This window comes from Chaetura pelagica, unplaced genomic scaffold (genome assembly GCF_000747805.2).
Source record: "Chaetura pelagica isolate M959 unplaced genomic scaffold, ChaPel_1.0 scaffold76, whole genome shotgun sequence".
NCBI lineage: Eukaryota > Metazoa > Chordata > Aves > Apodiformes > Apodidae > Chaetura > Chaetura pelagica.
The window spans coordinates 11,422,807-11,438,217 of record NW_009970723.1 but is presented as its reverse complement, the minus strand read 5'-3'; the positions used below and the strand labels follow the sequence as shown (position 1 = coordinate 11,438,217).

The window sequence follows — 15,411 nt, the reverse complement described above, 5'->3', positions numbered from 1 at the left end:
GAAAGGACCTCAAGGATCATTTGGTCCAATCTTTTTAGATAATACCATAGTTTATATGAGATGGCTCAGCACCCTGTTAAGCTAAGACTTAATAATGCCAAAATAGCCACTCAAATCACTGTTACAAGGGTACATCAACCTTGTTTATCCAACCCATTCAAAATCTGGGTGCATCCAATAGTCATACTCATATGAGGTAATTAATATTTGTCTCACATTCATTGTCTCAGAATACTCTGAATTTGAATTTCATTATAATTACTATTAATTTGTTAATCATCTTCAGCATGTAAAATGTTAGGCATGGAATGTGAGCCAAGGGCATTAACGTGGAATCTATGCAGCAAGGAAATTTTCAGGGACTAGTAGTAATTACAGGCCCTGCATTCACATCCCTCAGTAAGGACTAGTGCCCCAGAAAGATGAAGCTACCACTACCTCACCTTTTCTGGTCAGCAATGGATTTAATTTAAATGTAGCTGCCCAAAACATCTCAGCTGCTTTCTACCCTAAATTACCTTTATCTCCACTAATTTCTTATGCTGCTTTGATCAGGATCTGATGTTAGGTGAGCCAGAGCTGGGCAAAGGTCTCAATTCCTTTTGCAGCCTAATGTGTTCTTGGTGTCTGATGTGAGCCTCTTAAGCTGAGTTAACTTTTAAAATACTGCCTCTAGATTTTGAGCTTTTGATACAAGGTCCATTTTATATGTTTGTAAATATACTGTCTGACTCAAAAAATTTTTATAACTGCAAACTATTTTACCAATGCAAAAGATAAAACCTGCCTGCTGAAAAAGTAGAAATGGCAGGTAAGTGCAGCATGCATTAGAAACACCTTCTGAGTCTATATATTCTGTCCCTGGGTTTTTTTGATATTTCTTTATAGAGATACTTGACTTTTGAATTAAGTTTTGTAAAGACTAAATATAGAATCTGAATTTAAGCTAACACAGCCTGTGATGATGTTTTAACTACAAACTTCTCAGGTGATCAGGTGACAGTTACTTCTTTGGAAAAAAGGCTGTGAGGTTGGTGCTAAGTCAAATTAATTTAACCTTATGGAAAGAAGCACATATTTTATCTGTGGTGTTATTCTTTAGAAAATCTTCTAAGCAGTAATTTACTCTATAAAAACTTATGTAAAAGGTAACATACAAAGACCATCCAAACATCTTTCTAAGAACAAGATGTTTCTTGCCAAAGGGATAATTTAGATAAAGGGTAAATAAGAATAATTTTAATTTCAGTCCTTTCACTTGGGCTGAAAGACAGTAGACTTAGAAAAATATAATAGAAGTGATGCTTACATGATGCTGAAAACAACAGATTGTATCGGTAACATTTGCTCTGTTAATAATGCTATTTAGTCCATGTGTTTTAATTAGGCATTCATGTACTGTAAACAATAATTCCCACTTCATAATGAAATATACATTTCCAAAGTTACTCCTGAAATCTCAGCTGTTAGTGTACTATACTGCATCGCCAGACAGTAAAAATAATAAAAAATGCCTCCCTTTTCTAACTTCACCTGAAAATAAATGGCAGAAATAGAACATAGCTTGAGATGGAAAACATTTATTAGATAATTTGGTTTGTTTCCATGACAATGAAGGATCTTTCCTACAGTACGTTTTCTAGAGTTTTCTCAACCTAATTTCAGAAGTTTGATGTTTGTTGTTTTTTTTAAGGCTTATACAATTTCCTATGTGATCCATTCTATCATGTGGCAGATTAAGAATTTTGCAGGGGCACTCAGTAAAAACCTTCTATTGATTACATCACACTTCAGAATTTTTTGTTTTAATGTCCTAAAGAAATTTCTTTCCTTCTTGTTGTTTAAGTAATTAATACATATGAATGCTGCTAATCTGTCTAATTTCAACTCTAACTGAACCAACCTGGACATATTTCCATTTATCTTCAGTACTCTCTTCTGGATTTTTTTACCTCCTTTTATTGCTTTTCTGAAAGCTAGATTTCCTAAAAATTTATGTTGAGTATTATGCACAATGATCTTACTGTCAGTGTCTCAGAGCTGTTCAGGAGAACATGTTCCACCTTGTATTTAACAGTTAGAAATACTACACAAAGCCTGAGATTGAGTTGAAAACTTTTTAATTAGGTGATAACCTGCCAGTCATGGTCAGTCCCAGCAGGCATTCATGGGCTGTATGTGAAAAACAGTAAATATCCATTCTCCAAATGTATCTAAAATTCACAGCTGTTTTCTAAAAGACTATACTATCTTAATCTCAGTTCCTGAGTGACATTAAAAAAAACATATGTTCATCACTAAGAGTTCAAATATAAAGCTCCTTTTTCCAAATAATTCACTAGAAGACAAAATTCTCATCAATATATAGAAAGATGGTTTGGAGGAATCCTGGGAGAAATACTGTAAGAGTTTTTCCTGGCAAAATGTGTATGGTATTAGATTTACTGAGGATAACAGTAAACACTGTAATCATATTTTAACAATTCAATTATTTCTGCATATATAACTTAAAAGTAATTAAACCACCAGAATAAAAACAATCTGACTTGACTAAGCAAGGCTAAGAACAATTCATGGAAAACCATCTGTAGTTAGCTGGTTTTGGTCTTTTTTTCATAGAATCATAGAACCATTAAGGTTGGAAGAGACCTTAAAGACCACCAAGTTCCAGCCCCCCTGCCATAAGCAGCAAACCTTGTCTCTAGACCAGGTTGCACAAAACCTCATCCAACCTGGCCTTAAAAACCTCCAGGGATGGGGCATCAACAGCCTCCCTGGGCAACCCATTCCAGTTCCTCACCACCTTTATAGTGAAGAATTTCTTCCTAATATCTAACCTAAATCTCCCCTCTCTCAGTTTAAAACCCCTTGTCCTATCACTGCCCACTCTGATGAAAAGCCCCTCCCCAGCTTTCCTGTAGCCCCTTTCAAGTACTGGAAGGTGCTATAAGGTCTCCCTGGAGCCTTCTCTTCTCCAGGCTGAACAGCCCCAACTCTCTCATCCTGTCTTCATAGCGGAGGTGCTCCAGCCCTTTGGTCATAGTTAGCAGATCATAGTTACAAAGAAACTGGAAGAGGCTATACTAGTACCTCATTCCTTGTGCTGTTTGTACAGAGTTGGGAAAAAATGAGACCCGGTATGTACATGTTTAAAATCCTATTTTACAGGATTAGAGATGCTTTGAGATGCTGAGACAAATCCAGCTTTCCTGAGAGAATGTAGGGATACCTGAGATATTTGTTTTCCTTTATACAAGTAACAAAGACAAATTTTCTGCTTCAAAGGTAAAAAAGGTAAAAAAAAACCCAAACAAACAAAACACTCAAAACCAACAGCAACAAAAAACAAACTAAAAATAACAAACACAAGCACACAACGTATTAGTTATGTAGTTATATTTAACTATGTTTAATCTATGCTAATACATGGATTTCTGTATAAATGTAGTATTTTTTTTTAAGTTTTCAAGCTGCCTTATTTATTATACATTATTATATACCACAAATGCAGCAGCCCTGCAGCAGAAAGTGCAGCTAATCAGCAGAAAGCGTATCATAGAGAGAAAATATAATCAAGTGAAATGGAGGGGCTCTGCTTTCACTGCAGTTAAAACAGACTTCTGCTGTGATATTGTTAGTATCCTTCCTCACAGCTGCTTTCTTAAACCTCTTCTTCCAGTTCAGTAATGCTTCTAAATTGGACTTCCCGACATGTTTTAAGTACAGGCAAAGTCTGGGTATATGATCAGTAATAAAAGGTCCCTACTATGACTGTGTCAGTTTCATGCTGGCATAAGTCAATTTGCAATCAGTATAAAGTGTATACAAAATTAATCGTTGTAACATTTTCTTCTATTTTTTTTTCAGTGCATCCAGCTCACTCTCTGCTAAAGCACACTCTAAAAATACACTGCATAAAAGTGATTAAGTACCCAACCTGTCAAAATATTAAATGAAATTTTCTTTCTAGATCTGCTCAGTACACAGACTAATCCAGTACAGTGCTGAAGAAAATCTGAAATTGATATATATCCCTGAGAACACGATACTTTCTCTTTGTTTTGATTATATAACTTAAAGTAGTGCATTAACTTCTGGAAAATAAAAGAGACACCAATGGCTGTTAGTGGTAAATCGTTTGAAAAACTGAAACAAAGCTAAGTTATTTGGTTTTATCTATTGTATGAACAGGTAAAGATGTTACATTTTGAATGAATTGGTTTTGTTATGCAGTAGAATGAGATTCATCCCCATATAAAGTAACCAGGAAAGAAATGAAAGTTTCTGAAATGTGCTATTTAGGTACATGGAGATAATGAAATATTCTGCTCTATTGCCATAGTTTAAATTTTGCATTACATGAGGAATGCATGACACATAATTTAATGAGCATATTCTATTATTTTGCAGCACTTTCTTGTCAGGGGAGAGAACTGAAGCAGGAGAAGAAAAAAAAAATACAGATAGGCAAGAGGCAGAAATAACACACTACGACTCAGTGAATAGTTCTGATAAACTCCATTTCCTATCTCATCCCCACATTGTTGCACTCCTTAGATTTCTGTGTATTTTTTCCACACATTTTCATGGCAATTACAATGACCTAGCATTATTTTCTGGAGACAAAACCATATCACATCACTAACACATCACTCCAAATTTGAAACTGTGATAACAAAACTCCCAGAACTCAAGTAAATCTCATGTATTGCCAAGACCTATTTAAAAAATCTATTTTTCTTTCTTTTTTTTTAGTTAGCTCACCTCACTTCAGCTGAAGCAGCAGTAGGTTAAAGATTAGTTCCCAGTGTGACCAAAGCTGTTGTTTCAATATCCACTTGCTCCAATCAAAGGTGAGTAAAGGCAACAGACTTTTTCTATATGACACAAGAACAGTTCAGAAATCACCCGTATGTGATAAAAATGAAATACTGATGAATGTACCTTGCATAACAGTAGAAAAGTGATTATCAAGAAAGCATTTAGATACCAGTACTTACTCAAAAGCTTTCCCAGAAATGGTAACTAGGAAATGTTCAAATTTCTCAGCTGTGTTTATTTCTTTAAAAAGCTTTGGACTCTAAAATACAGACTTATTGATAGTGGATTACATCTACAGACTAGAATCCAGCAAAGATCACTTTGCATTAATTGTATGGAAGTACTGCAACAATAAAATCTACAAAAATGCAGATCTGTAGTTTTTTCTCCAGTTTACCATCAGGAAGCCACACAACACCCCCTGCAGAACTAACGATTATTTTTCTGTGCTTAGCAGGACAGCAAGGTATTTTTGTACACTAGAGCAATCTTGTCAGCATAGTCTCTGTGTACATTGTATAGATACCAAAATTTTTATTGTCTCCATTACACTTGGCAAATATTACCAAACATACTTACAGCACAGCATTCTCACACTTGTTGAGAATTTATTCACAAATACAAATATAATTGCTTTATTAGTGTGTAAATACTGACTTGAGAAATTATGTTCAATTCTTACATCAATTAAATAAACTCTGAAAGACCTATCCCAAAGACAAAAATATCACTGTAGTAAGGACACTACATAGCTGATAGCAACTAAGGAAATTATGTACTTAATAATACAATGCAATTTGCAGCTGGTATGACAGAGGGCATCCTTGGTGTAAGTGAAGGGTGTGGCACAAAATCCTTGTATATCTGTAAGATATTTTTGTTACTCTGCCACATGGTCTAAAATCTAAAGATTAATCTGAATACCCACAAAATAGAATGTAAATGTAATTCGATCTTTCACTTGCATATATTTACAAACCTATGACCATTTGCAAATATTTCTAAATTAAAATTCAGAGACTCCCATGAAGTACTAAATACGAAATATATGCCAGAAAAATCTAGCAGTGATATTTACATTATTTTCCTGGAACTACAAAGGAGATGTTGACAGTGACAGGTGTAGAATTCAGATCCCTGCACCTCCCAGTTCTCTGAATGACATTAATACCTTCTTCTCATGCTTTATTCTAAAATAAGATTGCTGAATTACTATTACAGGTACTCCTTATACACCAGGATTGTTATGCTGCATGCTACAAATGAGTATACTTCAACACTAAACATCCATGCTAAGGGCAAGCAAGGTTCTGTGCATATACACTGAACTGATGTGGTTTTAATATTGTAATTCTTGCTGCCTTTTAAAATTTTTTCTGTCCTCCCTGACAATTTTCCAAAACTTCCAACAGTATGACAGATGAAGCAGGTTCTACTGGAACAGTTCCTGAAAACAAGGCACTTTGAAGCTTTTACTGTAGGGTATTTGTATAATGATCAAACAGTATTAGAGTCACTGTCATACTGAAGAGCTATAAAATTTGAGTCTTCTCTAAAGACCCCACTTTTCTTTTAATTTTACAGAAAAATGCCAACATCAGCAGTGAAAAATCCAAGTCCTCAAGTGAATGCAACACTGACTACCCCTGGGGTCTTAACATCCATGCAAATGCACTTGCTCCAAGTGCAATCTTGAAGACATAGGAACAACAACATAATAATACTAGGAAAACCAAGAAATGTAAAAAGAAACATTGGTACAAAGATGAGGAGAAGATAAGAGTGGAGGACACATTTTATGCCTCTTGCTTCACTAAAGTTTTTAGTTCTCTCCTAGATTTTTTTAGATTATGCTTGTATATCTATACTTCCAAATAAATTTTTAGGACTAGAAATAATACATCAAAAATTGAAGTGTAAAGTCTTCTTGAAATTCTGAAGTTCCATCTTTTACTAATGTTTTATCAATCATCTTCTTAAATTACTTTAAAAACATTATTTTGCATGTGTTAAATGGAGAAAAAATACTAAAATTTGCAACAAGTATTCTCATTTCAGTATTCTACTAATTTATTAATGAAGTAAATTGTTATTTACTTACAACTTTGCTTACATAATACACACCAAAATGTCCCATCTTTGGTGCACAATAGTTAAACTTCTCTGGTTAAGAGTATTTCTCTGTGAATTTATGCATTACTTTATGGGTTAAAAATCCTAACTATTTTAAAGCAGTTATCATAATTGCACTACCTTGCTTGTCAACATAATTTTGTGTACCTTTTAACAAGTAGGGGTCATTGTTCCAATCATATATATGGGGTTTACTCTCTAAGAGACATGGATTAAAAACAAAGTTATTGAAAATATTTATGAAAATTCATTATAAAAAAATTTTGTATACCAGAAGATAGGAACTTAGAATTATATCTTAATCAGTAAAATTAGTCAAAAATTGTAGGGAGGATAAAGTGTATTAGTCAAGGTATATTTCATTTTTATTAATAAAGACACGATGCAAACTCAATCTGACTTCTGTAAGGTAAATTGAACTTAATTCTTATTCTGAAGCCAATAAAAGTTGTTTCAGCAATACTATGTGTAATCCCTGTCAAACTTAGACAAGTTTGAGACAGAATTCTCCAATAAACAACATTTTTAATTCACTTCTCATTCTCATAACTATTTCTTGTCCATCTAACCAAAACAAACAAACAAACAAAACCAAACCCGTAGCTGAAGACACCAAAAACCATCTACCAGAAAGCTGCCTTTGCTTTCTTCTTGCAAAGCACATGCTGAAGTGAAGCCAAGGACTTGGAAAACTTCCAGTTTCTGCTTCAAACCTTTTATCTCAGGGTAAAACAAAAATGATGCTGTTACCTCCAATACTCATCTCAGATTCCACCAGGGACCATCATATTTTTCATTCTATTTCTCAGAACCTTGTAAATCACCTGAGGGCTAGATAGCAAACTTTCTTGAATTGTTCTGAAACACAGTGTTTTCCATTAGTAAATTTATTCACAATTTATTTATTGCCATTCATAGGGCAAAATCAAGAGTATAATCCTGAGAAATCTAAATATATGCTAGGTCTACAGGTAGCAACTGGTAGAACATCCCCATCTCACCCAAAATGAAAGCAGAAATGCAGCTGCAATACTGTCCTCTTTCATTCTCTTCAGTTTAACCAGACCTACACAGCCAAGCTTCTCAATTTTAATTGTGCTGCCCTATCCACCTGCCAGTTGTGATAACAGAGGTTTAAACAGGTTTGATTTCCTTTATAATTCTCTTTCTTCCCAGAATCATACATGCCAAAATATCAAAAAGAGGAAAAAATAAAATCAAGAAACAGCACAGCCCACACCAACAGAAGTGGTCTTCCTCCATTCCATTGCTTCAGTGAATCAGTAATGGTGGCAAGAACAGCTGCCAGAACTTCTCTATCAAAGCATGCAAAGACGCATCATAGTTCTGATAAGAAAATTTTGCTTTTTGAAGACCCAGGTTTCTACAATGCGTTATAATTACTATATGTGACGTAGTAAATGAATAGTGCCATTACTAGGCATGTTGTGCCATAAATGTTCATGTGATTTAACTTACTGAACCAAAAGGAAAAGAAGTGGAAGGATGAAGAAAGGAGCATAAAGAAATTGAGGAGCTACGTAAGTGCTGTTAACCATTTTTTTACATACCTGATACTGAGCAAAGCAGGACTGGTGAACACACTCACCAGGATTCTTTGACCATAGAGGGAGGAAAACGGAAATATTTATTAATAATAATCTGACCTACTATCACAAATAATCTGGCATATTGACTTTGCCTCTTACCAGTTTCCAAACTCCAAGCTGAGGCAGTAGAGAGAAGGCCCACGCCAGTTTTACCAGAGTGACAGCACCCTGAAGAAGGATAAAATTGATACCTGGGGCTAGTTCTTGTTTCAGTCATCACAGCTCAACCTATCCTCAAATATATCTATCTAGGTTCAGGACTAGGAACTTTGATTTCTGGATGTCCATGTGGGAACATGCAGTTTTCATAAACCACTGCACTTTTGTCATTTTATTTTTTTTTTAAATCACTACCTCTTTTTTTTTCCTTCCAGAAAAAAAAAAATAAAAATACTCACATCTTCTGTGGATGTCCTGAGAAATTACAAGAATTATCTGAGTTATTCAAGAATGGAAAGAGGTGCTTTTTGTATGTTCTGATCAAAAATGTTGCACTCAGTAACTCAGGTACAGCTTACATTTCTTTTGCTGTCAACCAGGTGGGGAAAAAAAAACACACAAGTTTTAAGGCATTTTTAATAATTTTCACATTTAAGAATATTTAAATTTGTCCATTTAACATAAAGTTAGAATTGAGATGAATTATCCATCTCTGTCCCATCCTCTTTTTTCTTCCTGGTGGGAGGCTGAGATGATAAGCCAGCTAGGATTTTATTAGCATCATCAGATAACAGCAGCTGATGCACAATGAGAATAGAGAGAAACCTGTTATGGCCACAAATATCCACAACTCTGTGAGATTCACGGAGGAAGCATATGTCACCTTATTAAATCTGTAGCAACTGAGGTAGAAGTAACAGAAGGTATCTCCCTCCAGAACTGGAAGATATGGGAAGAGAAATGGTTCTGTAAGGAAATATCTTTGATCTCTCCGAAAATATCTTTAACAGGATGTAACAAGGGATGCTTTTTCCTAGAAATAGGGATTTTAAAACAAACCTAAAAGGGAACAGCTGCCAAGACAGGGTGGAATACAGAACTTCCCAGAAAAAAACAGCTTTGGGGCAAGTTGGTACATTCAGTTGCTTCCGCCAAGGGAAACTGAAAGATGAGATTTAAAAACTCATTTACTTGCCCCACTTTCTCCCAAAGTAACAGGTCAAGAGGCAAAGGACGGATGGTGTTAGATACACTCATTCACAGCTCAGAGAGGACTTTGAATGCTCTGTGAGAAGGACACATGGCAAAGATGCAAAAAAGAGCAAAAGCACAGCTCTAAGAGTCTCTCTCTGCCTTTTATATACAACTTGCTGTCCCAGGCAGTCTTCCCCTTGTGTTTACAGACATATATAGATACATGCCCATAGGGATTCACCTAAATACAGTTTATGGCTCTAATTTTAGGAAGAAAAAAAGACGAAGGATCATTTGACACAGATAACCTCTCTGAAGTAATATAGACATCTAAGGCTGGTGTTCATTTAGTTTTGGAATTTTGACTGTGTCTGATACAAGACAGAAACAGTTAAGAACCAGAGGGGGAATTAACTTTGCTATGCTTTTAACTCATTAAGGAAAAAATATAACATTACATAGTTTTTTAATTGAGAAGGAACATCAGCTGCAATTTCAAGAAATCATTTAAACCAGGATCATATTAATCCAGTATGGAGGTAAGAAGGGAGCATATGTGAAAAGCCCAATTAGGGCTAGTTTTTGAAAGTCAGGAGAGGCAGTTTCTGTTACTATTCACTATTGTATGTCAGAATATTGACAATATTCACAATATACTTCTAATGCAGTAAGTGTGGTTTTATCCTTGGCTTTTAGACTAATATTTGGAAATGCAACAGGGTCTTAGAATTATAGCAAACCTCTAGCTTTGTTGAACTGATACAGAGTCAGGAAAAAAAGCATCAAATCTACTCTACAGAAATATCTTGACAAAATCGTTTCCCAACAAGGAATACAAAAATTATCTTTTTCCTTCCACGTCAATGTAATCATTGCTTGCACCGTGACAAATAACAATTGTTTGTGCCAGTAATTTTTTACATCATGTGATGGCTTAACTATAAAATGGAACATTAGTAAATAGCTCATAGGTATATTTACAAAACAAACAAACAAACAAAATTATTAGTTAAAATAGTATTTTCTATGCAAATATCTGGTATAACTTACTGGGTATTTTATTACGTATTTTACTAAAAAAAAAGATTTTTACTTATTTATGTATAATATGCTTATCAAGGGACTGAAAAAGTGAAAACTCTTCCGAATCTTTTAAAATGTCAGAGTTCAGTTCGATGAAAGAAAATACAGTTTATTTTTTTAAGCTAAGTGTATCTAGTTTCAAAATACAGACCATTCCAAGTATCTGCTGTACACAGAATTTGTGAACAACCTTTGCACTATTTTTGAGCCACAGATATTAGCTATCTTATGCCCCTGTGTGGCCAACCTAGTCAGCAAATGCACTCACATAGTTGAAACAAAGAAGCAACAACCTGTCACAAGAGAAACCCGGTTTAGGTAAATCCACTGCTTCCCTTCCTGACAGAAAAGCAGGTAATACATACTGCAATGGTAAAATGGGACTGATATTGTTCTGTAGAGTTTATATCCATTTTAGTCACAAGGGATACTTGCCATTATGCAGTGATGTGTTAATCTGAATATTGCCCAAAGCAACTGTGACTTCGCAAAGCATTCTGTTACAAGTAAAGCATCTCACAGCACAGTATATGTACACTAAGCCCTAAACGAAGAATGGCAATCAGAAAAGCCAGCTTATCTGATAAATCAAGTTTTTTTAAAAATTATTTATAAACTTTATTTCATTGTCTTTAGTAATTTGAACGAGATGTCACTGAAAGTCATCAGAAAAGAATTAAGCCTCAAAAAATCCTGAAGCTCCTTTAGATGCTGCTTTAGAATTCTGATGTAATATAAGCACTTGGCAAGTTTTCAGAAAAGTGTCCTGATTTTTTTTCCCCATACTTTTGTTTTCCAAACACATGAAAAATTCATTCCACAAATTAGCTCTTTGCCAAACTCTAAGAACGCAAAACAGTTTTGTGACTTCCTGACATGAGGTAATTCTAATAATTTTTCAACAGAAAGGAACCTATTGCACAAGAAATAGCCCTAAGTCCCCAACACAGGTGAAACGTAATTTTGAAGTTAAGTCATAGCCCTACTGCTCAAGCTGGCTGGAGCTGGTAATGCCAGATAGAGACGTGCAGGACCAGTAGGAAGGCCCAGGAAACCAGTTACCTCTTTTACACTCACAACAGCAATGTGATGCCACGTAGCTGGCAAAAAAATAGCTGATCTGCAATATTTCTCCCAACAGAAGCTGTTAGCACAGGATAAACCCATTTAAATGGTAAAATCAATCTGACCCATAAAGGAGTTAAATACCATTTGGGTCCTCTCACATCAGCTACTGCAAAGTAAAAAATTTGTAAGTAAAAACCTAACTCGTGAGGTTTTTATGCAAAATTATAAAAACCTGTGTAATACATATTCCTGTTAATATTTTGTATCATATCAGAATGCTAAGGCTGAGGTAACTGCAAAAAAATTACAGCATATCTAAACTTTCAGAAGAACTCAAGAACTCCAAGAACAGATGATGTGAAAACTAATAGGAATGGTGCTTCAGTTAGATTTATGATCATACTGCCTAGTTCCCTATGACTTTCTGGTTTATATTCTATTATCTACTATACTACTAGTATGCATTAACCTGTTTTCTTCACATTACTTTGTGTGAGCATCAGTTAATCATTCTGTTCTTCATGTCAGTTGTTATCTTTCCGGACTCTGACTTTTTAGATGTAAAAGCAGAAAGAAAAAAAGAAAAAGGATCATCTCTTTTTAGTCTGACAGAATATTTAACTGCAAAGTCTAAAGAGACCGGCCACATAATACCTCATAAAAGCAGAATCTTTTACACACTAGAGGTATTTTTATTCTCCTTACCACAGTACTGAAACATTAACTCTTAATGCATGAACAATTAGTTTTTAGCAAGTGCATTACATTAATTGTGCAAAGCTTAAAGTGAAAAATCTACCTAAAATATATACTACGTTGATTTAATTAGAAATATATATATATAATTAATAAGACAACAAAAAGGAATAGCCAAAAACTAAGCAAGATTTTTTTTATGTGACTGTTCAATAGATGACTTCTTTGAAACCTTCTAATCACAATCAAATTTAAAATACTAATACTTATTCAGAAGACAGAATCTTTTTATTGAATAACCTGAAATAACTTTCAACTACTTTTAACTTCAGAAGACATGGAAAGAATGGCTTAGCCTCTCATTATTACTGTTGCCTATTGTCAAAAGGTTGTACAATGTTTTCCTGAGGCCAAAAGCAGTGGTACCTAGAAAAACACAGCATTGCTCCTTATAATACTACAAATATTCTCATCCTAAAAGAGATAGCCCATACTAGGTAGGAGACTGGGTTTCCTAGCAAACCTTTCTTCTTTGCCAGACTTCTTGAATGAATGTCATTTCAGGCACAGCAAATGCAATAAAATAATTATCTGATGTATTTTGATTTGAAACTGGTATCTTTTGCTAGAGACAAGCAAAATACACACCTAAAGTCACCGTGCACATATATCTGTTAAAAAAAATAAAATACATATATATATATATAAAATAACAAAAAGCATGCACATTGATCTGCAATTTTGATTTGAAACTGGTATCTTTTGCTAGAGACAAGCAAAATACACACCTAAAGTCACCGTGCACATATATCTGTTAAAAAAAATAAAATACATATATATATATATATAAAATAACAAAAAGCATGCACATTGATCTGCAAAATGCATGCAGTTTCATCTACAAAAGAGATCCAAAGAATCAGGACTTGGTTTGCAGCTGATTAGAACAGTTGCTAAGGTCTTTGTTGGTTGCTGTAGGCCTGAAACTATGCACTTGGAAATATGCACTATTTTACAGTCATAGCTGATAATACATAAATTATTGCTCCATTTTGTAGTGCTTCACAGATTTCACAGTACACCGAAGGATGTAAGGAAAATCTCATTCACCACAGACTTCTTACACATCTCAAAAAATCTTACTTCACTGAAGTGACTATGATTACTAAAGCTACCTCCATAATTTTGCATGGCTAATTAGAAAATAATAACTGAAATAGCCAAACTTGCAAACTGTAACATTAAATAAATATTAACATATTTATAAAGGAAACACCAGCAGTAAGGGACTGAATCCTTACAACAATAATCTGGGAAATAAAATTCTAAGTTTTCTGAAGTATTAAGTGCAAATATCACTGTATTTAAGTAATAATATCCCATTTTAAATGGATTTCTGCCACAGATACAGAGAACACTAAAATGCTGAATATAGTCTCTGCAATATTACTTCCACCTTTTTTCCAGAATGTTTCTCTCAGTGCGTTATCTCTATAAAAACTACAGGATTCTTTTTTTCTCCCTGATCTGCACTCACACACTTTTAGATAAAAATCTTAATAATTTTTACTGTTAATATTTAATAGCAGCATGAAAAAGTTCTCAATGATGGTATTATAGTAAGTTTACTGAATAATGCCACAAAAATCAGTCATTATTGATCCAGTTTGCCCCCCAAAAAAATCCCAAGAAGCCAATTTAATAATCATCTCACACCAATAAACAACAACTCCCTATCTGATTTCCCACAAAACAACAGCTATTCAGAAAAGAACAGCCTACAGAGCTGACTGACCTGCTGCTGATGCTGCAAAGCATCCACTGATCAGCTATAATTTGGCCAGTTAAAAAGATTACTGAAAAGCATTACACATCGAACCTGTCTTCTAAAAATAAGAAACTGCTTTCTGCCTATTTTTCAAATGGTATGCAGGACTACTAATTTACATCTTCCAACAAATTATGTATGGTTAAGCAGACACATCTTTGAGCATTTAATCCTTTCACTGCCACATCGACATAGAAATCATTTCCTCAGACAAATTTATGAATATTTAATAGGCTTTAAGGATTACAGCTAATAATGCTAGCTCCTAATGGTAGATAATGTATTTGAAAGATATATAACCATCTTAAATATTTTATTCTATCTTTTCTGGTTTTATTTCTGCAGATTGAGTTCTCATTTAAATGCTTACATAAAACATTAAAGCACCAACAGAGAGACACACTGCTACCATAAACATATTAATACTTAAGAGTGCAATAATAAAAGTACCTCACTGAAAAACATGCAAATAGATTACTATCAGCATAAGCACAGAAATGGTAAGGCAAAAATGTTTCATTTCTACTCACCTAGTGTTGTTCAACGTTTGTCCAAAAAGATCATTTTGTAAAATATTTGGAGGGGATGAGAAAACCCCATGAAAATGAGATAAAACAGAATTGCAGACCTGGCGCAGTGTCTCAAATTGCATTTTCTCTCTTCCCTTCTATTTTTCTTCACCACCTGTCTTAAAAGTCATCTATTTTGTACACACCGTCAAATGAAAACATGCCAATCAAGTTCCATATTTCTGATCTCTGTAAAAACTGTGCCTAAATGAGCAGAGGCTAATAGTTAATTGTACAGTCATTATTCTTCTAATTCAGTCGTAGAAGATTTAGTACCCGTGCGGCTTTCTCCTGACTGTAGCAAGAATTCTAAACAGCAGTGAGCTTTTTGGGCATTCCCAGCTGAAGTGTGAAGCTGAGCTGCTTTCATGTACTCTACTCATATTTCTCTAAGCCTATTAAAAACATGCAGTGAATAGATGCTGTCGTCAGGAGTTTCAGCACATCTGGCTGCCAGCAATAAAATCTC

The 15,411-nt window shown here is 34.5% G+C and overlaps 1 protein-coding gene across 1 annotated transcript in view; it reads right to left on the bottom strand.

The window, feature by feature from the left end:
• The window catches only part of RIMS2 (regulating synaptic membrane exocytosis 2), a 303,972-nt gene extending 288,947 nt beyond the window's left edge, over window positions 1-15,025 (bottom strand). Inside the window, 1 exon segment of the mRNA XM_010006466.1 lies at window positions 14,904-15,025. Coding sequence (XP_010004768.1) covers window positions 14,904-15,025 — 122 coding nt within the window.
• Between the last annotated feature and the right edge of the window lie 386 nt (window positions 15,026-15,411).